This window comes from Vitis riparia, chromosome 18 (assembly GCF_004353265.1).
Source record: "Vitis riparia cultivar Riparia Gloire de Montpellier isolate 1030 chromosome 18, EGFV_Vit.rip_1.0, whole genome shotgun sequence".
Classification (NCBI taxonomy): Eukaryota; Viridiplantae; Streptophyta; class Magnoliopsida; order Vitales; family Vitaceae; genus Vitis; species Vitis riparia.
In genome coordinates this window covers 3,969,451-3,996,486 of record NC_048448.1, presented here as the reverse complement: position 1 = coordinate 3,996,486, position 27,036 = coordinate 3,969,451, and the positions used below count along the sequence as shown (strand labels likewise).

Sequence of the window (27,036 nt, the reverse complement as noted above, 5' to 3'; positions counted from 1 at the left end):
GAGAAGAAATTTGTTTGTGCAAGCTTATGCTTCTAGGAGATTTAAATAGAAATGATGATGTCAATTAAAGAATTTGTTTTACTATACAGCACTAGGAAATTACATGACCAAGGAACCAAGAAATATTACAGGGATCTATATATCTTATGACTTTGGAATACATATTTTTTATTTACACAAAAGCATGACTCCGTCTTTAGATTTTCAAATCCCATATAAAGCTTGTAAAGTTTGATCATTGCACTTGTGCAGCCCAAGCAACCTGACATCAATTTTAGTAACATTAAATAAATGCAGCACTGCAGCATGAATATCTTAAGCCAGTCCAGGTGATTTCTGGGAATCTGCAGATGACATAAAAGGGGAACTGTCAATGTGGCTTTGAAGAGTGATCTCAGGGAGTGGCTGAAGAGAGGCGATTCAATTGTAGGGACTTCTTGGATGCTCGGACATTCTTCAGTGTCATCATCAGTTTCTGTCTCTCTCCTTCAACTTCCGCAAACTGTAGGCTTAGTTGAGAGTAACGATCATGCATCTCTTTTAACTCTGTCTCCACAGTTGTGTACCTTCCCTTTAGTTCCAACATGTCTTTGATCAGCTCATTGATGTCTCTAAAGCTTTGGAATACTGCTGCCTCATCACTGTGTTGTTTCAGGAAAGAACTAAACCAGAGAAAATGAGCATGTCAAACAAATTTCATGAACATTCCTTTGTTGGGTTATTTTATAGGAAATTCCAGTCTAAACCACCATTTTCCCCTACTGTTAGTGCACTCCTAGATGGGCTGCAAAGATAGGTTCATCGTTGGAAAGAATGCATGAGATAGATGGAAGGTCAGAAGATAAGGATTCCTCCTATAGGATATCAGTAGTATTTTCAGAGACCATCAGAGAACACCATATTCCAGGTCAATAGGAGAGGGTAATCTGGTTAGAGAGCTTCAGCCCTTCCTGGAGGTCTTAAGGAGTGTATATTCAAAGAAACATTAGTTGGATGGCTCTAGAAGTCCTGGGCATTGACAATTTCATTACTTTCATAGACATATAACTTTTAGCCTTTTACTGCATATTCTTTCTGGAGGATTAATAGGGAAGAAAATTTGGGGGCTTACATGCTTGCTAATAGGGGGAATTCCCTTATGGATTGCTTTGCATGCACTTCTATACCTGAATAAGGATTGAAGGGTTCCTTGGGTGGCTTTCTATATATATATATTTTTTCCTCATTCTTTTTTCTTTTTGCTCCTCAAAGAGATCTTTTTTTTTGATAAGCAAACACAATTCATTAAAAGGGGAAAGAAACCCCAATGTATACAGGGAGTATACCAGGCAGCAAAGCCCTAAACAAGCAAAAGCAAAAAACAAACCACCCCTCAACTGGAGGCCAACCACTCCAGGAAATCTAAAAGGGAGAGCGGTTTCTCTTCCATGTACAATTTAGCCCATCCCCACAAATTACATACAAAAGAATTTTTAAACCTCTGAATTGCTAATTCCCCCCCCCTAAAGGCTAATCTGTTCCTTTCTTTCCACACCATCCAAAAGATGAATAGAGGGATAGCTTTCCAGAATTTTTGCCTTTTTTTCCCCACATAAATCCCCCCCCAACTAAAAAGAACCTCCTTTACAGTATTTGGGAACACCCACTTGACCCCAACCAAACCCAACACAAAGTCCCAAAGAACTCTAGCCACTATACAATGTATAAGTAAGTGATCCACACTTTCCGCTTCACAAGCACACAAAAAACACCTATTCGGAAGCTGCCACCCTCTCTTTTGGAGCCTATCAAGGGTCAAAATCTTTCCCCAAGTCGCTTCCCACGCAAAGAACATGATTTTAGTTGGAACCCTTCCCATCCAAATCTTATTTTTTGGAAAGTTGACATCCAAAGCCCTGTCCAACCAGCTGTACGCATCCTTCACTCTAAACTGACCATTTCCCCCTCCTTTCCACAAGACCGAGTCATCCTCCCTAGTTATCCTGATGCCTTTTAACGCTTGAAGCAGCTCACCCACCAACTCCACCTCCCAATCATTAAAATCTCTTATAAAACACAAATTCCAACCTCCTATCCCAACATTCTGGTCCCACATGTCTCCAACCCTCACAATTCTGTTGGCTCCTCAAAGAGATCTTTTGATGTATTACTCTCTTCTATTGCCAATAAAGCTTTGTGGCAACAATGAACAACAATGAGTTTATGGTACAAATTCAAGCTCATACAAGGTTAAAGGGAATGCAAAATCACTGGAGCTAGGAAACAAAAGCAACTGATGATAGAAGATAAGCACCAGTTCCAGTGACAACCAGTGCCTCTGTGTATAATGTACATGGATCTCTAGAATATTCCTGCCCTAAGGCATGAAGTATGCACCTTGTAACTTGAGACTTAGACACTTCAAAATGTAAGTGGCGACGTTAAACATAACACATTGTAGATAAGAGCCTGCAGAGAATGCTACTGTTGGGTACATACCCAAGAGGTGTGTCCAACATAGTGAGAAACACATTCCTAGTTTAATGAATGTAATTAAGTAGCCTTGGATCCTTTGTCTGCTTCTTTAATGCAATGATATTTCATTATGAGTCAACTGTGCCAGATGTGCTCTGTGGCCTACAAATTTTTAATTTTCCTGAAGGTAAATGGGAATTTGAAATCTTTCAGTCATGCTCTATGGTTTGAGGATTTAGACGAATACGCCACCTAGATGTATGTATCTCTACACTCTAGGTTGAAAAACTAAGACATTGAAAGGTGAGTGTAGAGGGAATTTTATGAAAGTGAGCTTAGTTCCCAAGTTCTACAAGCCTCCTAAAACTGGTTTGACTTTTGAGCTTCAGAAGTGCTTTGCAGCTCAGGCTTAAATTAAAGTGTTTTTGAAGGAGTTAAAGCATCCACAAGCAAGATATATTGTGATAAATCCATAGCAAATGTGGAAAAGGATAAGAAAAGAGGAAGAGGCGAGTTCTTTTATGCTTCCATTACTTATAATTGTAAGTGAGACTTGCTAGGGTTTTATCACTATTGAAAAGGATGACACACCTCTGGAATTGGATGCTGGATCTCTTCTTTGCTTGCAATGCTTCAGCGAGCTCAATTTCCAAAGCAAGTACCCTTTCTAATGCATTCCCACTGCCCGAAAATTCATTAAACAAAGGGAATATGCTTCCTAATTCTTCATTAGCCTACAAAAAAAAGCATAGGTAAGAGTCCAGAAGAAAGGCATTGAGACATTGTAAGGTGGGAAAGCATGCAAATCAATTTACTTTGTGCAACGTCATCAATTCTTTTTGTAAACCTTCAAAATTTGTGTCAAATTGATGACCATCTTGTGGGAGAAGCGAGTTATCATTTTTCATCCTTTCCAACTGCAAGAATAAGACAATGACTTAGATCAGGTGCCTTCAGATGCTATTTTGAGGGAAAAAAAATTATGTTGAAACTGATGAAAAAGAGATGAATGATCTGTTTCCCCTTTAGTGTACAAATAGATACCTCTTTATGCAGGTGTTCCATGCTAGACTTCAAACTTTGGGCTCTGAAATGATCATTGACAAGAGCTAAATGCTTTGTATCGTCCTGTGGCAAGTTCTCTTGGTCTACAACTCCATCCCTTGGAATTCCATGAATGTGAGTAGATTCAGCAGGCTGCTTAGTAGTTACACAAATAAACTTATCAGATGTCAAACCATTGGAGATATAAACTGAAAATTTATAGAACAGATGAAGTGTTTCATTAAAATTTTGTATAACTTCACTTAGGTGAAGAGGGATGGCTTTCTATATATAGTTAAGAGATAAGTAAAATTGGTAATATACAACAAAAAAACTAATTCACCATGAGAACTGATGAGCAAGAGTTAAAAAAACTATTGAAAAGAAAACAGAAATTGAGAAACAGGAGAAATAGCAGCTATGGAGGATGACAAGTTGGAAACATAATATGAGGATGTCATAATCCCCAAAAAAGGAAAAAGGTAGAAAGGTTCTAATTATTGACATTTTAAAATCAGCCTAATTTTGGTGGGTGCTAAGAAAAGGCATACAAACCCAATTTAATGTAGCAAAAAATTATCTTGCATGTCTCATAAAACAAAATATTGAACAGAGCTAAAATTAGAGTCCCTGTTTTAACTTGTACTGGACACCAAAATTTAAAGCTGAAATCCTGTATTTCTAAGTTTTATTTCATTAATTAAACATCAACAATTATAATTTATAAAATATGCAGTGTACGTTTGTTTCCTTAAAGTTTCAAAGTGAATAAAGTAACATTGAAGGTCATTAAGCCTATGCTCATGTGATTTTCTTTTCCTGTTAACAGTGCCAAGCAAAGGGATGCATGTAATTACACAAGCTCCAAGTGAATACAAAAATAAAAATTAAAAAAATGTGGTTTTGAGTGTTTGATCTATTCATTCCACATTTTTAAACGAACTCCAATTATCTCCTTCCAAATTGTCCAAAATAAGCACAAAAGAGCAACCTGCTATGCTTTCTTCTGTCTATTCCCTACAAAGAACCCATGCCAACTAGAAGCATTTCTCTTTCTAAAGAATGCAACACCCAAACTATACTAGACAAGAAGAAAACCAACTGGCGTAAGATCATTGTAGGGATGTTATCAATTGATCCTTCTTCACCTTTGCACATAAAACATCCATTCACCCATGTTCATCATCTCCTTTTTAACTGATTGAAATTCAAAATTCTCCACCAAGGTGCTTCCCATATGCCTTTCATCAGCAGGAATTCCAAGCTACATGCACACACACACCAACAGAAAAAAAAAACCAATGTATTCTCCCTGACTCCAAAAAGGAATAGAAGGCTTTGACTGAGAATTTTTGGCACTTCAAATCTATCAAGAATACCTTTTCCTCTCTGTCCTTACTTCCCAACTTTACTGAACTCTCTTACAATAGAAAAAAAAAAACTCAACCCTTTCTAGCTCCAATCATGAAGCTGTCTTGGGGAAAATGGGGATTCCAATGACCCTCCTCACCTGACTGCTCCCACACATCTGCAACCAAAACATCCTTTGAGGTAGCTATGATACATAAAGAGGGCAAGAAAACATTCAAAGTTGAATCACCACTCCACATGTCCGTCCAAATCCACAACAAAACAAGTTTTACTTTTAAACAGAGCCCACCTTCTCCTAATTGTCTTTTGTCAAGTGAGGTTTTTTCCAAGAGCTTTCCCCAAAAAGGTGAATCTTCTCTGCTCTCAAATACATATTGCAAATTTGCAATTCATAAAAAATTTTACTGTCTAATCTAGACTATCTTATAAATTTGGTTTCTAATCTACCATCTATCACATGATAGTCATGCGCCCTTTTTCTTTAAAAAAGAAAAGAAAAGAAAAATACTAAATCCAATATTCAAAAGCCATGTAAAATTACAACCATACCCTATATTGATGTTGTATATACAAAAATATAAATGGAATCCTTTCAGATCATTTGTAAAAGATACACTGCATCAACTCTACGGTTATCCAAATTCCTTTGTTTTGTTCATTATAAAAATATTATTGGGGTTTCCATGATCAGGACACTACTTTCATGCTTGTCTTTCTTGATAAGGTACACGTCTTTTATTTATTTATTTATTTTATTACTATTTTTTTCATAAGTAAATTTTTGTCCCCATTAAGACTTGAATCTAGAACCTCCCACAAGTCCTCCCCAACCCTTTACCACTTGAGTCAGGCCGCAAGTGCAAGGTACATATCTTTTATGCTTGGTATAAAAAACTATATAAACTACCAGTTGGGTCCTAAAGACAGTTTATATTTTAAGCATAGAGTTATATGTGGCGCACATGTAGTGTTAAAGGATGATTCTATCCCATAGCAGATGTCCCAACCAGATGATCATAAGCACCCAATTTATCACATCTCTTGGACAGACAAAAATTAGCATGGCAACAATTGTGAAAATAGATCAGAATGGATGCTTGCTAAATAAGATTGAATCTACATTTTCAAAGATTACTTTCTTTTGGGACCCAACCAATGATAGGCCAAGACTCAAGCCTACATATGGACTAGTTCATCCTCTTACATTACTAAGATTAGATTTCAAAAAAGAAATACATCAGTGAATTAAAAATCAGGTATATAACATGACATTACATGTCACTTTGCCTTTCCCACATGCACTAATTATAATGATTGTGGACACAAAAAAATTAACAATATTATTTTTCAAGAAAAATTCCAACAAAAAATAACTAATTACCTGAGAAGGCTGCAATTGCATGCTCATGTGTCCGCTTGAATGCTCACCTTCATCAATGAGAGTTGAATATGTATCTTCTACTTTTTCATGGTTAAATGAACTATCTTGGTCTGAGTACTTAGGGTACAGGTTCCCAGTCGTACCATTCTGAGAAATCATGTCTGCCAGTGGATTTTCCTGGTAAGCATTCCCTAAAACTGGCTGACTAGATCTGCTCTCCACTTTATGTGATCCATGATTTCCTTCCAATTGCATATTCATGGGATAAGTCTTGAGCAGTTCTTTCACTGAGGCGAGTTCAACTGCAATTTTATATCTTTCATCATTGCATTCTTGCAAAGAATTTTCAAGGTTTTGTTTTTCTTCTTTGCAGCATTCAAGGCTTATTAGCGAGCATTCCATTTCAGCCTTTATTCGATCATAACCATTGATCTTTTCACGCTTCTCGGAAAATGCTGCATTTAAATCAGCCTCCAATTCCAAGATCTTCAATGAAAGCTCCTCATTTCGCTTTATGTGACAAGCTTCAGACTTCTTCCTATTCTCGATCTCGTCAATAGCATCTTGCAATTTCCAGAGCATCTCCTCGCCATGCTTTTTGGAAATGGATAGCTGGTGTCTCAGTTCTTGCAGCTTCGTTTCACACTGTTCTTTGATAAAGGCAACTCTCAACGAATCTTGCATGGCAACTGGTGGTCCTTCCGGTTCTTTTTTTTCACGAATCTGTAGACACTCTGCATCAGCCTTGTCTTTAAGCTCCCGCAAATGAATTGACAAGTTCTTAAACTCCTCAGCCTTCAAAATCTGTTCAGATAGCCTGTGGGTAATCTCATTATACTTGATCCTGAGCAAAGTTAGTTCATCACTACTTCCTTCTAGCATGGTTATCCGTGCACGACATTCATCCAACTTCTCTTTAAGTACTATGACTTTGATTTCTAGCTCCTCCTTTGTCAACAACAGCTTGTCAATCTCCTCTTCAGAACTCACTATCACGTGCTTCAGCTGCTCAAGATCAAAAGCATGCTGATTTCTATCATTAAGAAGACTAACCTCCAAAATTGCAGCCTTGTTCTTGTAGTCCTCAAGTTCAGACATCATAGCACAGTTTGAATCCAAAAGGACACTATTTTGAGCAACAGAGACTTCTAATTCAGATTTCAGGGAATTGCGAGTTGACAGCAATCCTGTATTTTCTTCAATGTAATGTGCTTCATGAGCAAGATGGGAATTTAGAATGGTCTCTACATCAAGATGCTTTTTGTGAAGCTCCTCAAGGTGCTTATCTGAAGACTGAAGTCGCTGAGTGAGCTCCTCAATACAGCCCTCATACTGACTACTTGTGCAAATGAATTTAACATCTGTGGCTATTAACAATTCATACATCTCAGATAACTGAGCTTCCAGATCAGTAAAAGAGGATTCATGGACCTTTTTCAGACATTCCTCACTGTGCAATAACCGCTGACAGACACTTGATTTTTCTAACTCTAAATCAGATAACTGCTGCTTGAAATGGTCTAGTTCAGCTTTCTGCTGATCAAAATTGATCAAGTGGCGATGTTTCTCATCCAATTGGAAGGTAAGATCTCCAACTGTGCCCTCTAATTTATCTCTGAGGCCTCTTTCAACACATAAGTCTTCTTGCAGGCATCTCAAACTTTCTTTCAAACTGCTAATCTCTGATGCAAGCTTCACAGATTCATCGGTTTTAACCTGTAAGGATGTCATCAAAGCTTGGTTATGTAGTGTAATGTCTGCTATAGTCGACTTACTCTTTCCAAGTTCTTCAGTAACAGTTTCCAACCCCAAGATTTCTTGAGCAAGGTCCCTGTTCTTAGAACTAAGTTCTTGCAGCTCAACTTCCAAACAGGCAAAATCAGAGAGAAGTTCCCCACTTTGCTGTGCATATTTTTCTTCAGCTTCAAAGCTAACCTTGAGTCTGTTAGCAATAACCTCAAGTTCCGACTGAAGCCTTTGCACTAGGGCATTGGAAGCATCCACTTTACTAACCATCTCCTGTATATCATGTTCAAATTTCTGCCTCATGACCAGTGTTTCTGATTTTACTGTGCTTAATGAGAATCGACCAATATCTCTTTCATCCTCTAGATCTTTCTTCTCTTTCAGGAGTTGAAGAATCTTTCCATGTGTATTTTGTTGAAGTTCTTCTAATTGCAAGACAACACCCATGAAGTCCTTAAACTTGAAATCCTGAAACGTGGATTTACTCTGTAGAGGCAATCCACTTAATTGTGCATCATAACATGCCAATAGACTTCCCAACTTATCTTGCAGAAAATTGACAATTTGCTGCAGACTTTCCTTCACAGAAGCCAGCTCATCAAGTTCAGTTTTGGAAGTTTTCAACTCTTCCTGCAGAGAGGAAATTTCATTTTGTAGACCACCATTTTCTAGAGCTTCCTCTTTTAATAAATTTGCCAACTCCATTTTTTCAGCAGCACAAGCTTCATATTTACTCTCATAATTTCTGCATTTCATCACCAGAGCATCCCACTCTGCAATCTTCTGACTAAGACGAAAATTTTCACTAGAAACACTTTCCAAATTTGCTTCTAAAATTTGATTTTGCAGAGCCAGATCATGGCACTTTGCAATGCAACTCTCCCTGTACTCATTCAGCATGCGAACATCATCCATAGCAGTCTGCAGCCTTAGCAGTAACAACTCCTTGGACTCAGTTGAAAGCTCCAACTGCTGACTAAGTTCATCTATTTTCTCTTTCATAAGTGCAATCTCAGCACTTGCTTCCAGCAAAGTTTCTCTTAGAGTCTTCGAAAACACATCCAGGTCTATGTTCACCAAATGCATTTCACAGAGTTCTTCCTCGACCTTCTGGTAAAGCTCTTCCTGCAAGTGAAGAGATCTTTTCAAGTCCTCTAAAAGAACTTCTCCACCCAAGGATGGTTTCTTTACCCCTGCATTTTTATTATGGCACTGTAGGAGTTTGGCAATGTCAAGATTTTCTGAATCCAAGTTCTGATTCTGCACCGTTTCTGGACACTCTCGGGAGGACGGTTGTGAAGCTTCTGAAAAAGCTTCTTTCACAAGCTTCTCATTAGTCTCAAACATAGACAAAACCTGGAAAGAAAGCAGTTCGAGGTCTTTTTGTAACTGATCCACTGCTATCGAATAATTCAAACGTGCCCTTTTAAGTGCTGCTTCTGAAGTAATAGCCCTTCTTTCAAGCTCCTGGTTAAGCGAATTCAAGTCACGTCTGTCCTCAGCAAATCTTAAGATCTGCTCATTCATGTCTTGGCCCATTGTCTCCATTTGAGCCTTCGTGGACGAAATTGTGTACATGCAAGTAGAGTGCTCAGTTCTGAGATTCTGCAATTCCCCCAGCATCTGCTTCTGGTTTTCCTCAAGCTCCTGGACAAGGGCTTCATAGTAGCACTCCATCTGGTCCATTTTTCTTGCAAGGCTTTCCCGTTCAGCTTTGGACTCATCCAACTCTCTTAGAAGTTCAAAGAATTTGTCTTTTATTGCATTGGTAGCATCTAGAGAATCAGGTACAAGAGAAACCAGGCCAGATACACCTAAGCAATGAAGCAAATCTTCAGGCTGATACAATTCAGCATCAAACCCAGTTCCTGACACAAATTGTTGGCTTTCTCTCATCTCCTTTATGTTTGCAGTTTCTGATGGTAAAGCATCGAACATAGAAATTGCTTGTCCAGTTCCTTGTTTGAGATCCTGCAGAACATGGAGCAGTGCCTCTAAGTCTGGCTGAAGGAACCTGCACTCCCTTTCATGGAACCCAAGGCATGCCTTAGTTTGAAGCTCTCTTATCTTGTCCTCCATATTTAAAAGTCCCTTTAGCCATCTCAGCTGTGAATCTTCAAATCCATGATCCTGATCTGTCCGAATAATTTCTCTGCTAGCAAATTCAGGAATTGACTTAGAATTTCTGAGGTGTTCAAGGTCCTCCTTGAGTTTTGAACACTCTAATTTCAGTACAGAAACCTCTTCGGCAAGAACTTCTCCTGAAGCAATCTCAGCAGCAAGCTGCTTAGCAAACTTTTGTGTTTCAACACCTATTTCATCAGCATGACTTTGTAGAGAGCTTACCTCCAGCTTAAGCTCAATAATAGAAGACTCCGCAACTTCCAAGCTTCCTCTAAGCCTATTGTTCTCTTCATAAGCAATTGCCAAGTCATTATCCACAGAATAGTCTGAACTCCATCCATGAACCCAATCATTGCTTCCCTGTGCCAAAAACCTCTGATCTGATGGGTCCCCTTTCTCTGTCTGAGGACTTTGAGTGTGGGAAAGTCCATTTAAATCACCAGAGATTGTGCTCTTAAGGCTATCGATTTCATGTGTGCTGGAGGTATCATGCTTTTCAGCACATAAACTTTCTGATGTATTGGATGAGCCATCAAATCCAATAGCTGAGTCTGAATATTCTTCATTTAATCCTCCCTCTTCTTCAAGTGAAGGAAGCTCCGTTGATTCTGGTTTGAATCTAACCCTTGCATTGACCTGTTTTCAGAGAAAAAAGGGAAAAAAATAATAATTGAGTAAAGACAAATCTTACCAACCATATAGGAAAAAGAAACTAAAACCAGTAAAAGGTTTTAAGATGTAAACTTTATGCAGTATCCCATAGCATACTATGGGTTATATTTAGTCCCAATTATTAGTCAACAAAATGATTCAAGTGGAAAATAGTAATACTTCAACAAGAAAATGTACACATGGTTGTTGCTTCAGAGACCACAACAAACAGGGTAAATTTCTAGGTAATCCATTTATGTTTGTCCAGTTTGGCACACCCAAAAATGATGGATGGATTGTCTGCTGGGAACCATGGGCCTTAGTCTTGGGAAATATGTGGTTCAATTTGCAAGTGAAAGCATTCACAGGCACAGGCACAGGCACACACACAACTGAGAGCCCATGTGCTGTGTTATTTATTTATCTGGTTCAACTTGTGCATGCACAGGCACAACTGAGAGAGTAGGAGCTTGAATGTTGTAGTGTTATCTAAGCATTGCAACAAAAAAACAAGGGTATTCCAGTAAGGCAGAAGCTTTATCTCCTAATGTGAAGGGTTTTTCTAGTAGTTTCTGAAGTTGTGTTTGTTGTAGAGTTGGGGTTTTAGGGGTTGGTGGGTTGTGATGGTGCTTTCTATTGAGCACTTGGAAGAAGCAGATGTGTTTTGACATTTTTCTTTGTGTTTAAAGCAATTTAGCAATACCACAAATGGTTTTTTTTCTTTAATGAACAAATATTCTCCACAGCATACAAAGCCTGACACAACTTTATTTCTGATATTGAACTTCCAAAAATAGAATACCAAAGCTCAACTTGAAGAGAAATATTAAGAAGATAAGAACTAGACAAAAGTAGGATTCCATGTGTATATATAGCTGTGGTTTAATTATTTACTTTATATTCACTGATAGGAAATGACTCAGTATTTTACAATGTCAAAAATGTAGGAATGCTACCCTTTTGTGTTCCCATTCAAATAATAAACCACAAAAATTTTAAAATAATTTTATTCTTTCTGCCCTATAATTCTTCTCATGCACCCACCCCAAAATCTGTACCCAGAAAAAAATCCTAACAGTTGGGAATATTGGTTCTATCAAATTGTTGAGTCCCTTTTCAAAAGGTGTTCATTTCACTTTATTCAAGCTGTATCAACTCCCACCGGTAACATCTCTTGAAGGCACACTTCTTTATTTTCATCAATAAGGATTTCATTTTACATGGATCCATCTTCTTTCACTCTAGTCCCATATTATGCACACAAGTCTGCAAAAGATGAACCATGCAATAATGAAATAAATATATTTAACATAGTAACTTATTGAGCAAGATGCAGGTCAATCAAAATTTGGACAGAAAATAAATTACCAAATGGTGTTTTCAGCAATGTTTCTGTTTCACAATTCGGGAAACAGAAATCACAATTAGAGGTCAAGCATGTGTTTGTGGTCTCCAGGCAATAAATACAGAGCCTATCAATATCAGTAAAGAATCCATGTTCATTTTGAAGTGCTTTTTCACCAGTGCTGCTCAATGCTTGGCAGAATATTTTGTATCCAAAATTATGAAAGCAGAAATATAAACAGACAAACTCTGAGTAAAATTCATTTGGGTTATTCTCTCAATTACAATAAAATGCAACTGGATCTCGTATGAGTTGGCAATCAGAACGTATATGGATAGAACTTATAATGGGGTCTCAAAAAACAAGTAATTTCTGCTGGGCCTTTATCCTTTTTTTAGGTTCATTAGGATTCTTATTGGTTGGAACTTCCAATTATCTAGGTAGGAATTTGATATCTTTATTTCTGTCTCGGCAAATAATTTTTTTCCATAAGGGATTGTGATGTCTTTCTAAGGGATTTCTGGTCTCTTTATTAGCTCCTTATTCATTAATCTAATCAATGAGAAATCATCTGTGAAAGCAAAGTTGAAAAATAACCAAGATCAATTGAGACCACAGACAAGCAACCATGATAAGAAATATATCTACACAAGTAAATGTAAAACTAATTATCAAACCTTATCCATGTGTTCATTGACAGTTTCTTCGGATGATAATGCTTTTCCTCCACTAGATCCATCACGCCTATTTTGTCCAGTGTTCGTCTGCAACCCTCTCTCTCTCAGTTCCCTCTGCTGCTCAAACTCTCTGGAAGCGAGTCAAACACAAGGTAAATTGGTGGAAAGTACAAGGCAAGCAGCTTAAATGTACTGATACAGTACCTGAACCCAGTTTTAGAAGTTAACAGCTGCACAGTAACCTGCAAAGAATAACATAGTCAACTACAACATTACCAGTACATTTTTTTGATAAGCAAAAGAAGAATATAATAAATAGTGCCCATAAAAAGGGGGGCATACCCTATGTACATACGGCTACACAAGATGCAGCAACAGCAAAGGAAAAAAGAGAAACAGATGACACCCAAACAAAACAGCCTAGCTCAAAACCACTATCCATAGTTTAGGTTATCTAAGAAGTCAACAATGTACTGTACTTCATCATCAGCAAGGCTCTAGACAATTCCAAAAGGGATTTAATAAGGTTCTCCATCATCTCTTGATATGAAGGCGCTTCCTTATTGAAGATCCAGCCATTATGCTCTCTCTCCATATGCAACAAAACAAGCAAAGGGAAGCCATTCACCATATCTTCCTCCTTATATCCAAGCCCTAAACCTTCCATCCGAATAGGGGATCTTTTGCTAAATCAGGGAAACACACAATTGATTAGAATGTGATATGCCAATTCTTCACTTACAAAGACTACATGTATGTACCATCACCTATCCTGCCCTTAATAGGAGATCAATGGTTAGGACCTTTCTTGAACTGCCCCCAAGTGAGTGGAGAGAAAAAAGAGATTTCTCAATGGGGTGCAGATACCCAAAATTTCAATGGCAAGAACAACTCCAAGTTCTTAGCACAGAATGAGTTGTAAGAGGATTTCGCTTGGAAGCTCCCCTCCTTTTCCCCTATTGCTTGGGGAATCACAACATGAATGAGGTCCACAAACTAATCCACCTCTAAGTCTCTCAATCATAAAAAAGACTTATAAAATCAAGATATCATTGGCCACCACCCTTCCCTACCTCCCACAAATTTGCCACTTTAGCATATGCCTATTAAAGGCTAGTCTGAAAAGCATAAGGAAAGCCTATTTCAAGGGGCACACCTGCAGCCATTTATCCAACTAGAATTTGGTTCTTAGCCAATTCTTGACTAGAATAGTAGTTCAAAGTCTGCCTCTTCCCACCCTTTTCTGATGTCTTTCCCTAAAGCCACTCTGAATGCCTCTCTCACCTCTACCATGCACCAACCCCCATCTAGCTCTTAAAATTTGCCTTTGATTACATTTCTCTGAAGACTATGCTCCTGAGCATATCTCCACGGCCATTTGCCTAACAAGGCACTCTTTAGAACATCCAATGTTCTAATTCTCAAGCCTCTACCTATCAAAAAAATTGTTCTAATTCCCTAGCCTCCAAAACTCTTATCTTAGCAAATTGTAGTCCAGTCCACTAGGTGCCTTTGAATGACTCCCCCATAATTTCTCTGAATTTCTTCCAACCTAATTCTTACTTTCTTGGGAAATTACAAAAAAGAACAGGAAATATATTGGGAGACTTGAAGTAATGTTCTTGATGGGGGTCAATCTTCCTCTCTTGGACAAATTTTTTTTCAATAGGCAAACAAAATATGCATTAAAAGCACCAAAAAGAGCACACCGAAGTACACAGGACATATACAAAGGCTGCCTAGAGAAGGCCAAAAAATAGAGAAGGGGTAAACAAAAAACTACTTCCTCCCTTGGTTAGAACCTACTCAATCAATAAAATCACATAAGGACATAGGGCCTATAGCTATGTACAACTTGGTCCAAGAAAACAAGTTATAGGGGAACAAGTTTTTTAGTCTTAGGATAGAGAGCTTCTCATTTTCAAAAGATCTTCTATTTCTCTCCTTCTAAATTGTCTCAAAAAGACGCAAAGGAGCAACTCCCCACACTTTTTTCCTTTTCCTCCCTTAGACAAATTGCTTCTTCCAAGAGGTAAATATCCTTTTAAACCTCTCCTCTATTGAGTCCCACATTACACAAGACTTATGGATCACTCCTAAAGGCAATCCAAAGTAGGCGGCATGGAGATCTCCCCACCTTAGATCCAAATAAAGTTGCCACACTGCCCACCTGCTACTTCACCAACAGGAATCATTTTACTCTTCTGCAAATTAATTATCAAGTTTGAAACTATGATCAACACTCATTTCTAGTATCTTATCTACAGCATATTAGCCTCATAGAAAACTAAAGTTTCATCAGCAAACAATAAATGAGATATTTGTAGCCCTTCTCCCCTACACAACTTTGGAAATGAGGTAACTCAGAGCTTCAATAATCAAATCAAACATATAAAGGGAGAGAGGGTCACCTTGCTGTAATCCACTACAACTTTGAAAGAACTCCATAGAGGTTCCATTAACATGGATTGCCATCCTCACTATAAATATACAAGAATGAATCTGCCTCATCCATATTTGCCTAAATCCCATTTTGTCAATAACCACCAGGAGGAACATCCAATCTATGTGATCTGAGGCTTTTTCCATATCCAACTTGCACATTAAATACTCCCTAGAGCTTCTTTTCCTCATATTTATAACCTTATTAGCAATCAAAACTGAATCTAAGATCTATTTGCCCCCACAAAAGCATTTTGACAACACCACCTTTTGAATCAAGTCCTTCAGCTTGTTTGTCAAAAGCCCATTGAAAAACCATTTGGGCTAGGTGCTTTGTCTTCCCCCCGACTCTGTTAAAGCATCTACCACCTCCTCTCCCCTAGAAGGACCTGCCAATCTGTCTTTATCCAAACTGTCAATACACTTTAAAAAATCCCCTCCTATCTGAGGTTCACATAAACTAGGAATTCTCAAACATACTCTTAAAAACCAAAATATCCCACTCTTCAACTCTCATGCCAAAAGAAGGCATAATACATTCACTTTATGCCTGCTTAAGAAATTGGTGGAGAAAAGGATCCTAAAAGATGGAAGTGAATTAACAAAGAAAGCTGCAAGAAGGTTTATTTGGTTGAAATGAAGTACAGCCTGACTGGCTTTATAAGTGAACTTTACTCAACACAGGTGGCCTACAGGGAATGGTCCTGCAATGGAGGAGAGAGAGAGGGTTAGAGAGAGAAAGTCTACGAGAGAGAGAGATAGCGGCGGCGATGGGGATCGACAGAAGCTGTAGAGGGCGAGAGCCATGCGAGGCTTGGGAAGAAAATCAGGAAGGGTGGTTTCGGCGTGGAGTCGAAAATATTTGAGGTTGAGGTGGAGGAAAGGAGAGGAAGATTGCAAGCCACGATTGTGGAAAGGAAAGGAGGGATCTCCTCGTGGGTCAGACTAGGTCCGGTGAGTCTTGAGATAGTCCTCGAGAGTCTGATTCTGAGTATTGAGGATGTAAGGATGGGTAGGTGGGTACGAGAGTGGAAGGAGAACGGGAGGGTGTATTCTCTGTCGCGTGACTATAACAGAGGGGGCTGTTTTCTTCGTCTGGGGGTTTCGGACACGGAAAGAAAAAGATTCAGCGTGTTCATTCCCAAAGGAAGAGGAGCAAAGGGTGGCTGGGCTTCAATGGTGGAAATACTACGGAGATTGGGCTGTGAAGAGGGAAGCAGTAAGAACCAGAAGGAAAACGAGTCACCGGCGAAGCCAACCATGGCGAAGACATACGCGGAAGCGGTTAACATGGCGAGGGGAAAGGAAAGATCAACAGTTAGAGTAGAGGTATCCAAGCAGGAAATGGGTCGAAACCTATCGAAACTTGAACACTGCATTGTCGGGACATGGAACCCTAATGCAGCAAAGGGGGAAGATCTCAGAGGGTGGGGATCTCAACTAACGAGAATCTGGAGGCTAAAAGGAAATTTAGGGCTTGCAAAAATGGAGAGGGGAAAGATTTTAATGGAGTTTGAGCTACCGGCAGAGGCAGAGCAAGCCCATAAAAGTGGGAGTGTGTCGGTCGGGGGGCTTTTTCTCCGCCTAGAGAAGTGGTGGCCGGAGACGGGATGCTTGAGGGAAGGGGAAAGAAGCAGTGAAGCATGGGTGAGGGTAGTAGGCCTACCCGTTTCCTTGTGGGAACGGGATATTCTGAGAAGGATTGGGGACGCGTGTGGGGGATTCATAGCGACTGACTATCAGACGGAAAAAATGGAGGAGTTACAGTGGGCACGCCTCTTGGTGAAGCGGAAAGGTGAGGTTCTTCCCAATGAGGTGGAGGTTTGGGTTGAAGGGTCTTGCATCTCGATAACCCTATGGTGGGAAACCAGGCCAGTCATGAAAGTTCTGATGGCCGATAAGAAAGGAAAGGCTGTCGCAGTGGGAATGGAGGTAGGGGGTGACGCTAGTGCACGCGCGAGGGAGCGCGTGAAGGTAGCGATGGAGGACCCGAGGCTCGAGGACAACCTGCTGACTGCCGACGGGACGCGGCGTCAGGGCAGCGGGTCGGGCCAAACCTCGAATCCCTCTCGGAGCGAAGACGGGCCATCAGAAGGGCATGTTGCACCGGGTGGGCTGGGACTGTTGGGCCAAGCGAGGTCCTCTTGGTGGTCTAAGACCTCTTCTCCTGGGCTTAATTCGTCTGGGCCAGTCTCTGGATTGGGGCAGCCCATGGAAAAGGCCTTGCCCGCGAGTCAAGGGGCTGGGCTGGCCTCTCAAAGCCCATCTGCTTCTCTTAATGCCCAGATGGAGAAGGGCCCCTCTGCTGTGGAGCGATACCAAAGTCCGTTAAGGGGCCCAGACGCAGCCATCTCCTCTTTCTGGGTGATGGATGGTCAGAGGGGGCTATATGGAGACGAAAATCAGAGGGGGGGATTTCCAGGACCGACTGTGCCCTGATGGAGGAAGACGCAAGGTATGTTAACGCTCTCTCCTCTTCTGGAGTGGTGGCTACTGTCCTTTCTTCTCCCTCTTCTTCTCCTTTTGGTCGGACTCCATTGAAGGAGTCTTTCGGCCGCTCTGGGACTGTTGAGGACTCATCCAAGGGGAATATTCTGGGCAACGGAACTGGGATTTCAGAGCAAAATGAAGGGAAGTGTTGGGATTTGGTAGAGATCAGCAATGACGGTAGGGAGGATAACAGTCAGGCGTTGTGCATTGCCCAGCCTTTATTTCAAGAAGAAAGAGGATGGGTGGAAGCGAGGTGGGAGGAAAGTGATTTGGCCAGGTTCAGTCAATTCCTGGGATTCTCGACGGAGGGCCTAGAGAAAGATATTTTGGAGTTTATGGGTAAAATCAGGAAGAGGAGAGAAAGTATTCACAACAAAGCCATGTTGGAGAAATCGAAATTTGAAAGAGAGTTGAGAAGACTGGAATGTTCAGTCAACTATGAGGGAGGGAAGAAGAAGAAGGGTAATGTGCAAGGAAGAGGGTGCCAAATCATGGAAGCCCAATGAAAATAAGGCTTTTGAGTTGGAACGTGCGCGGGGTCAATGATAGATCCAAGAGGAAAGTGATTAAAGCTATAATTAGAAACCAGAAAGTTGATTTATTCTGTATCCAGGAAACGAAAATTCAATCCATGAATGAGGGTCTGGTGAGGAGTTTGGGTTCTGGAAGGTTCCTTGATTGGTGTGCTTTGGACGCTCAGGGAGCTGCAGGAGGGATTCTGGTTTGCTGGGATAAAAGAACTTTGGAAATCCTTGAGATGGAGATGGGTCAGTTCTCCATCTCGTGCAGACTTAGGAATATAGAAGATGGGAAGGTCTGGATATTTACAGGTGTGTATGGTCCATTCACTAAAGAAGATAGGGAGATTCTATGGGGAGAGCTTGGGGCAATTAGGGGAATCTGGGATGATCCCTGGTGCTTAGGGGGTGACTTCAATGTTACTCTATCCCTTGAGGAAAGAAGCAATCAGGGGAGGCTAACGGGCGCTATGAGAAGATTTGCTCAGGTGGTGGATGAGTTAGAGCTTCTGGATATTCCTTTGCAAGGGGGGGTGGCTTCGTGGAGTGGGGGGAGGAATAACCAAGCTTGGGCCAGACTGGACAGATTCCTAGTGTCCCAAGATTGGCTTGATTGCTTCAGAGGGGTCAGTCAGTGCAGGCTGCCCAGACCAACCTCTGACCATTTTCCCATTCTACTGCAAGGTGGAGGGGTCAGAAAGGGTCCATCTCCCTTTAGGTTTGCGAATATGTGGCTCAAAGTTGATGGTTTTAAGGAGCTTCTTCGGAGTTGGTGGCAGGAGGCGGGGGGGAGGGGGAGGGCCAGTTTCAGATTGGCCACAAAATTGAAGTTTCTGAAGGATAAGATCAAAATCTGGAACAGGGAGGTGTTTGGGAGGGTGGAAGTCAACAAAAATTTAGCCTTGCAACAAGTAGAATTTTGGGACAGGGTGGAGAGGGACAGGAGCCTAACTGAAAGAGAGACAGAGATGAAAAGTGAGGCTAAGGATGTTTTTAAAAAATGGGTGATCTTGGAAGAAACGCATTGGAGACAATTATCTAGGGAGTTGTGGTTGAGGGAAGGTGATAAGAATACGGGATTCTTTCACCGGATGGCTAATGCTCATAGAAGAAACAACTCCATGGAAAAGATTAAAATTAATGGGAGGTGGATGGAGGAGGAAAGGGAGGTGAGAGAGGGGGTTGTGCATGCTTTTCAGCAGTTGTTGACAGAGGATCACTCTTGGAAAGCTGACATTGAAGGGCTGCAGCTTCAAAGGTTAAGCCTGGCTGAAGCTGATGGCCTGGAACAGCCTTTCACTGAGGAAGAGATTCATGCGGCCTTGATGGGGATGAATGGTGATAAGGCCCCAGGCCCGGATGGGTTCACAGTGGCCTTTTGGCAATGCTGTTGGGGGTTTGTGAAAGAGGAAATTGTGGAGTTTTTCCAGGAATTTTTTGTAGAAAAATCGTTTGCTAAGTGCATCAACTCCACTTTCCTAGTCCTCATTCCTAAGAAAGGGGGGGCTGAGGACTTGGGGGATTTCAGACCGATCAGTTTGCTTGGAGGTTTGTATAAGCTTTTGGCCAAAGTGCTAGCCAATAGAATCAAGGAGGTGTTAGACAAAGTGGTTTCGCCGGACCAAAATGCCTTTGTGAAGGGTAGACAGATTTTAGATGCCTCGCTCATAGCCAATGAGGTGATTGACTATTGGTTTAAACGCAAAGAGAAAGGGCTGATATGTAAGCTGGATATTGAGAAAGCCTATGATAGCATGAATTGGAATTTCCTCATGAAGGTCATGCGCAAGATGGGCTTTGGGGAAAGATGGATGAAATGGATTTGGTGGTGTATCTCATCGGCTAGTTTCTCTATTCTGGTGAACGGGATTCCAGCTGGCTATTTCCCCAATTCTAGGGGGTTACGCCAAGGAGATCCACTCTCCCCCTACCTCTTTGTGCTGGGTATGGAAGTTCTAAGTGCTATGCTAAGAAGGGCTGTTGATGGGGGTTTCATCTCAGGTTGTAACATTCAAGGGAGGGGGGGAATGGCGATAAATGTCTCACACTTACTATTTGCTGATGACACGATAATTTTTTGTGGAGCAAGACAAGATCACATTACCTACCTAAGCTGGATTTTGATGTGGTTTGAGGCAGCCTCTGGTCTCAGGATAAACCTTGCTAAAAGTGAGGTAATCCCGGTTGGGGAGGTGGATGATATTGAGATGTTGGCGGTGGAGTTAGGGTGCAAAGTGGGGACCCTCCCATCTGTCTATTTGGGGCTGCCTTTGGGAGCCAAGCACAAGGCCATGGCTATGTGGGATGGGGTTGAAGCAAGGATGAGAAGAAGGCTTGCCTTGTGGAAAAGACAATATCTGTCAAAGGGCGGGAGGATCACCCTTATCAAAAGCACTTTGGCCAGCATGCCTACCTACCAATTGTCTCTCTTCCGTATGCCTAAGCTAGTTGTAAAAAGACTTGAAAAACTTCAGAGGGATTTTCTTTGGGGAGGGGGAAGTACGGAAAGAAAAATCCATCTAATCAATTGGGAGGTGGTGTGCACACAAAAGGAGTGTGGGGGTTTAGGTATTCGGAAAATTGATCTTTTGAATAAGGCCCTGTTGGGGAAATGGATTTGGCGGTTTGCCTTTGAGGAAGACGTTTTCTGGAGGAAGGTGATTGGGGTGAAGTATGGCCAGTTGGGGTTTGGGTGGAGAACAAAGGAGGCCCGTGGAACGTTTGGGGTGGGGGTTTGGAGGGATATCTTGAAGGAGTCGTTTTGGTGTTGGGAGAATATAGGATTCAAAGTGGGTAAGGGGACCAAGGTAAGGTTCTGGACTGACCTTTGGTGCGGCAATGAGGTGCTGTCCCAAGCTTTTCCTCAGTTGTTTGCTTTGGCGGTCCAAAGGAATGCATCGGTAAATGAGATGTGGGACTCGAGCGTCGGTCAAGGAGGTTGGAACATAAGACTTTCTAGAAATTCTAATGATTGGGAGATGGACGCCTTGGAAGAATTGTTGCATATGTTGAGGGATTTGAGGATCTCTATTGAAGAGGACACAGTGATATGGAAAGGAGAGGGACACGGCCGCTTTCGGATTAAAGATGCTTACAAATTGTTGACAGGATCCAATGTCAATTCCTTCCCGAAAAGAGCATTTGGGTGGACAAGGTCCCAACCAAAGTCGCTTTTTTTGCTTGGGAGGCTTCTTGGGAGAAGGTCCTAACTTTGGACAAGCTTCAAAGACGGGGCTGGCAGCTTCCAAACCGGTGTTTTTTGTGTGGTTGTGAAGAGGAAACTGTAAATCATATTCTTTTACACTGTACAGTTGTAAGAGTCCTCTGGGAGATTGTCCTGGCCTTGTTTGGGGCTAATTGGGTGTTCTCAGAGAAAGTCAAAGAGATGTTAGTAAGTTGGAGGGGCCCTTTTGTGGGGAGAAAGAGGAAAAGGATTTGGACTTCCATTCCGTTGTGTATTTTTTGGACGGTTTGGAAGGAGAGAAATAGATTAGCTTTTAGGGGGGGCTCTCTAGCTATTCAGAAGCTAAAGAATTCGTTTGTTTGTAACTTGTGGAGTTGGGCTAGGGTGTATATGGGAGAGGAGTCCTCTTCGCTTTTAGGTTTTTTGGAATGGCTTGCCGTTCCCTAAGGGGTGGTGAGTGTTGTTTTTGTTTTTGTTGTTGCATAGGCTACTATGTATACCTCCTGTATGCTTTGTGGCTTTTTGCCTAGTTATTTATATATGCGCTCACTTATCAAAAAAAAAAAAAAAACACAGGTGGCCTACAGGTCTTTTGTCTATGTCTCAACCAATCCCACAAATCTAGCATGGAGGCACAACTCAATTCAGTTTGTCCAATTTTCTTCATCTATATCTTAGGATGAACTAGTGTCTCTGTGACACAGTGCTTTACACATGGGTAGCATCGAGACCAAATTCTAAAAAGGCATGAAAGAAGAATAGAGTGAAAGTACCCTGTGATGTTCTAGTGGACTAGGAATTTGTTCCACTCTTGCTTGGTTTCAATCCCTGTTCCATGCATGTTCAACACTAGACTGGTCACACATATTTCTCATACCCCCATGTCAAAAGCAAATGCTTTCACACATTCTGAAGTGGCAATGTGTGACTTAACAATCAACATGCACTAGATTTATAAATTCAGTTAGCCCAAGATAATATTAGGAAGGTTACTGCAAAAATAACAAGCAAATATAAAACTCAGAAAGTCTTACATGTAATACAGTTCCAGAATTGCATCCATGAAGAGGCAGTGCAACAGTAGAAGGCTTTTGGGCATCGGAATAATCAGCAAGGTTGATATTAGCCTCACCCAGGATATTAGACCGTGAAGAACCCTGATGGCAACAAGATTCAAGACAAAGACATAGTTAATCTCAGTTATAAAAAAACAACTAGAATCACCTGCTATGATGGACACAAGGGACAAGGAAAAGGATGTGTCCAATCAAGCACATTAAAGTTTCAGATACAGATAATTTGTATTAATGAAATTTTTTCTTAAAGGATTAGAATTGAAATGAAGGGAGTAGAAAGAATACTACCATTGCCACAATAATTTTATAGAGTTTCTCATCATACTGCTTGGTTTTGGCATCTTGGAGAAGTCTTGTAGTCTCATAGATAGGATCTGCCCATTTGCAGGTCCCATTTCTCACATTTGCCTTGGTTGTCTTTGCTGTTGCCTTTCCAGAATCGGCGGGAATGAAAGATATAAACAATTTATCCCATCCGGTTGGTGGAATCTGAACCAAGCAGGGGAAAAACCTTAGTCATTGTACATATCACAAAAATGAGATACACGAATTAAAACCTTTCCAATAATGCAGAATATATGCAGTTCTGACCCTGTAACAAGATAAAAGGATATCAAAGTTGATTGGTATAATGCAAAATCCTGTACCATGTTTATAATTTGATCCCCTTCCCCGAGAAGCCAAAAGCCTAACAAATAAAGCAAACCACTGTACATAACATTAAGCACAAGCATGACTCAACTCATTTCCATATCTGGTCTTTCCTTTTCTTTCCCAACAAAGATTTTCAACTTCGCTGTAGGAATGATCTTCTAACCCACTTTACACAAAAAATGAAAATAAAAAATTTATGGAATACCAATTAAAACCATCAAAAGATACTGAAATTAATGCTTAGAAAAGCATGAACACCATTACTATTGAAAATCATAAAATGGTGAAACATATTTCCTTCATCATAAGAAAAAATGCTGGTTCATAGGAAAGGAAGAAACAAGGATGAAATTAATAACTCAATCTAAATCTACCCCAAGTTTGACATTATAAGAAAAGTAAAGTAGGTTGCTTATAGAAACTTGGTGACTAAAACCAGGCAAAGTAGTAGGAAAGTGAAATGCTATGCATAACTTTGTATATTAATATTTACAACATATGGAGATTTTTGAACCAAATTTCCAGTAATTAAATGCTTTTGGTACTCCTTATAGTATCAAAAACAAAGGATATAAAAGGAAGAGGACAATTCTAAAATTGACATTAATGCTTCAATCTAACACTGCAAAACATGGCATGATACGACAACTCTGCAACCATGCCAAGCTGAGCTATCTTTTCTCACACACTGCATTTAGTAAAGGGCTTGTCATTTCTTTTCCTTTTATCTGATCATAACCGGAAAATCATAGTCCAGGACACAGGACACCTGAACCAAAGATAATAAGGCCTCTTATTGAATTATGCCATAATTATCTGACCATACATAATTTGCATATTTTGTGAAGAAATTACAGTTTGGTTTTTACAATATCATAGTTGGTGGAAATAAATGTTTAAAAAATGTTATCTTGACCAAAAATGTTGTCCGTACAAAAAAAGAGTAGGAAGTAACATAAAAATGAAATTTTTACAGAACTATATTTGCAGAGCACTGCCCAATGTTAATCTCATATCCTTCTTCCAAACTCCAATCTAATGATTGGCACCCACGGAATAGTCCGATGCTAACTAAAAGAACCTAATTTAAAGCACCTCAGTGCTTAACAAAAATGTTTGTTCTCAAGATTATTGGCACTGACTGCCAGATGGCTAGACGTTGGTAATAAAAAAGTTCACAAGGCTAGATGTTGTGATTTAATTTTTTTCTTATTATTTATATTCTTAATCTTGCATGAGGATGCATATTACCCAATTTTCAGTTCCAAACAGAAGCTACTAATTTAGATATGCCATCAAAATCACTGAATGTTAACTACATTAAAGGTCAGCATAAAAATGTTTCTCTGTTGTTTCATGTTTTATCTAAGGCAAGAAAGGAATAATAGGTGAAGTTCACAGAGGTCAAAGGTTATCTCAGAAAACTTTGAACCATGAAATGCTCCAATATGAAGAACTCAAAGAAGTAATGTTTAATACATTCTCCAATATACTCAGTGACAATCATCAACATGGTGATGCCCAAAAGTAACCCAAAACATTTTAACAAAAGAAGCAAACTTACATGTGTAGCATGGAATTGTAACCGGAAGACTACTTTTACTTTTGTCTTCTCAAGCTTCCATTTAGCAACCTTCGACATAGCTGGATGATAATCAGTCAATCACAGGCTGCAAATCATCTAGTTCCCACTTCCACCCCGCCACCCTATTCATTCAAAACCCAGGATTTTCTACAATAAAATAACTTTCGTTTATAATTGAGAAGTCTAAACACCAAAATCTTACAGGTGAATCAAAACGCTATCAGAAGTACGACCAATAACTGGGGCACAAAGAATATTCTTCTGTGGTCAACTTTGCTTAAAATGAACTAAAAGCATTTGGAGGTTCCTCAAGCAAGTTTAGAGCCCACCAAAATCTTTTAGAATCACCAGCGTTATTCAAAAGAAAGAGTATCTGATGTTTCCAAAAGAATAAAACTTTTGTTGCGGACAACACGAAGAGACCCACATAACTAGCATGGCAGAAAAGGGATGATTTCCACAGAATCCAACAATGCCACAAAGCGTAGAATGTGGAATAATTCCATTTTTTTTTATCAGGCAACAAAATTAGAAAAATAAAATAAAAAATAAAAAATAAATCTAGAAATAGACTAGTCATGATGTAAGTGACAGTATCGCACTTCAAAAATTTACATGATCAGACACTGATTCAGAAAATGCAGAAACAAAAAAACCAAAATGCTAATACAAACACCCCAGATCTTGAAGCTACACCGCCAAAATCCAACAAATTCAACATTCTTGCAAGTAAACAAACAGAATTGAAAACAGTACCTCCTTCAACTACCAGTGCAAACCTCCTCGATCCAAATCCAAGAAATCCACCCCCAAACCATTCTGACCAGAAAAAAACTTCCCCCAAATTCTCTAGGTATGAAACAGTCTTTGTGGTCTGTAGAAAACAGAATCCGAAACCTAATGTCCACCTCAACGTAGAAAATGCATTCCAGAAAGTAGCAGATTAAAGCTAAAGGAAGTACTGTTTTCGTGAACAAAACGCCAAAAGAACACTTCGATAAACACAGATTGGACAATGCACACACAAAATGCCTCAAACTGAAAACAAAAAATGGAAAATAAAAAATCAAACAGTGAACACTTTACACCGAAAAATCAAACCAAAAGGTTTTTAAAAAACAAAAAATAAATTAAAAAAAAAAAATGGGTCAGTGCCTACCGAATTCCGGATCTGTGGGGGTGCTTAAATTGGAAGGAAAATGAGGGAATCTTTGTGAGAAAGTGTGGTGTTTGGAGCTCGCTTGGGGTTGCGTAAATAAGGAGTGAATGTGGGAGATTAATAAGGTGAAATGGAGGTGTGATTGTAGATGAAATATCAATTCTCCAAATCCCGGATTAAAGAAATCCAACATCCCGCCAAATACTCCATTTTCCATTAATTAATTTGTTTTGTTTTTTTTTTCTACTTGGCCTTCTGCATTTACTGAAATGTCCTTGATTTTGACTTCTTGGCTCCCTCCAAACTCATCACCCCGTATCCATGATTTACGAAAACGACCTCGTCTGTTTCATCTGTTTTCTTATTTTTCTTCTATTTTCCTTTTGGAAAATCCCGTGACAATATGTGTCCTCCCAAAAACAAAATATATAATTAAAATTAAAAAAACACATAAAAAAATAAAATTTAATTATAAAAAAAATTAATATACTTTACCCTTCAGTCTATATTTAAAATCAAATACATTCACTCCAAGCTTCTACATTTTTCTATTAATTTAAATGACACGTCACTGAATAATTAGGAGTAAATTTATAAATTTTCAAATCCAAAAAGCCCAAATAACTCTCCCGTCAGTCTTCTTCTTCATCTGTAACCTTAGAATTCGGAAATGGACCTTTGTACCAAACGCATAAAAAATATAACTTAATTATAAAAAATAAGACCATACACGCAAGGGGAAGTATTGAAATGTCCGAAACACGTCACGAAATGTTTCATTTTCCCACCGGGGTAAAGTGAAATTCTATCATTCTACAAAACAGGCAGCGCCTCACGAGTATTTTGGGTACCACTTTCATACACAACAGTACGATGCGATATGATAGACTTCAGCTCCTTCGTGCTTCGAGTGAAGTCGCATTCATGATCTGCGAGATTTGCAGAGAGTCTTGTCAATGTAACATTTATTTAGGAAAGTCCTAAGAAGAAAGCTCTTTTTTTTAGGGATGAAGCACCCTAATTCAACGCACACCGTACCATGCCCTAATTTTATTTTTATTTTTTTTAATGTTGAAATGAATTCGAATAACGCTTTCAGATCCATTTCTTTTCAAATTTCAAATATATGATAAGA

At 39.9% G+C, this 27,036-nt stretch overlaps 1 protein-coding gene across 1 annotated transcript; it reads right to left on the bottom strand.

The window, feature by feature from the left end:
• Positions 1 to 27: 27 nt before the first annotated feature.
• LOC117907935 (centromere-associated protein E) lies at positions 28 to 26,045 on the bottom strand. The gene is made up of 12 exons (XM_034821618.1): positions 25,902 to 26,045; positions 25,499 to 25,780; positions 24,722 to 24,889; positions 22,792 to 22,992; positions 22,462 to 22,584; positions 12,998 to 13,035; positions 12,794 to 12,923; positions 6,251 to 10,756; positions 3,499 to 3,651; positions 3,270 to 3,371; positions 3,046 to 3,188; positions 28 to 662 (listed from the first exon to the last, which is right to left on the bottom strand). Exons 3-12 carry the CDS (start codon positions 24,797 to 24,799, stop codon positions 395 to 397), a joined length of 5,742 nt encoding a protein of 1,913 aa, XP_034677509.1. The 5' UTR covers positions 24,800 to 24,889; positions 25,499 to 25,780; positions 25,902 to 26,045; the 3' UTR covers positions 28 to 394.
• Between the last annotated feature and the right edge of the window lie 991 nt (positions 26,046 to 27,036).

Excerpts from the sequence above, each read along its gene's own strand:
- LOC117907935 (XM_034821618.1), bottom strand. The coding sequence starts at position 24,799 with ATGTCGAAGGTTGCTAAATGGAAGCTTGAGAAGACAAAAGTAAAAGTA. Across the intron at positions 22,993-24,721 it reads TACAATTCCATGCTACACAT|ATTCCACCAACCGGATGGGA; the intron begins GTAAGTTTGCTT and ends TGCTTGGTTCAG. Across the intron at positions 3,372-3,498 it reads TGGAACACCTGCATAAAGAG|TTGGAAAGGATGAAAAATGA; the intron begins GTATCTATTTGT and ends TTATTCTTGCAG.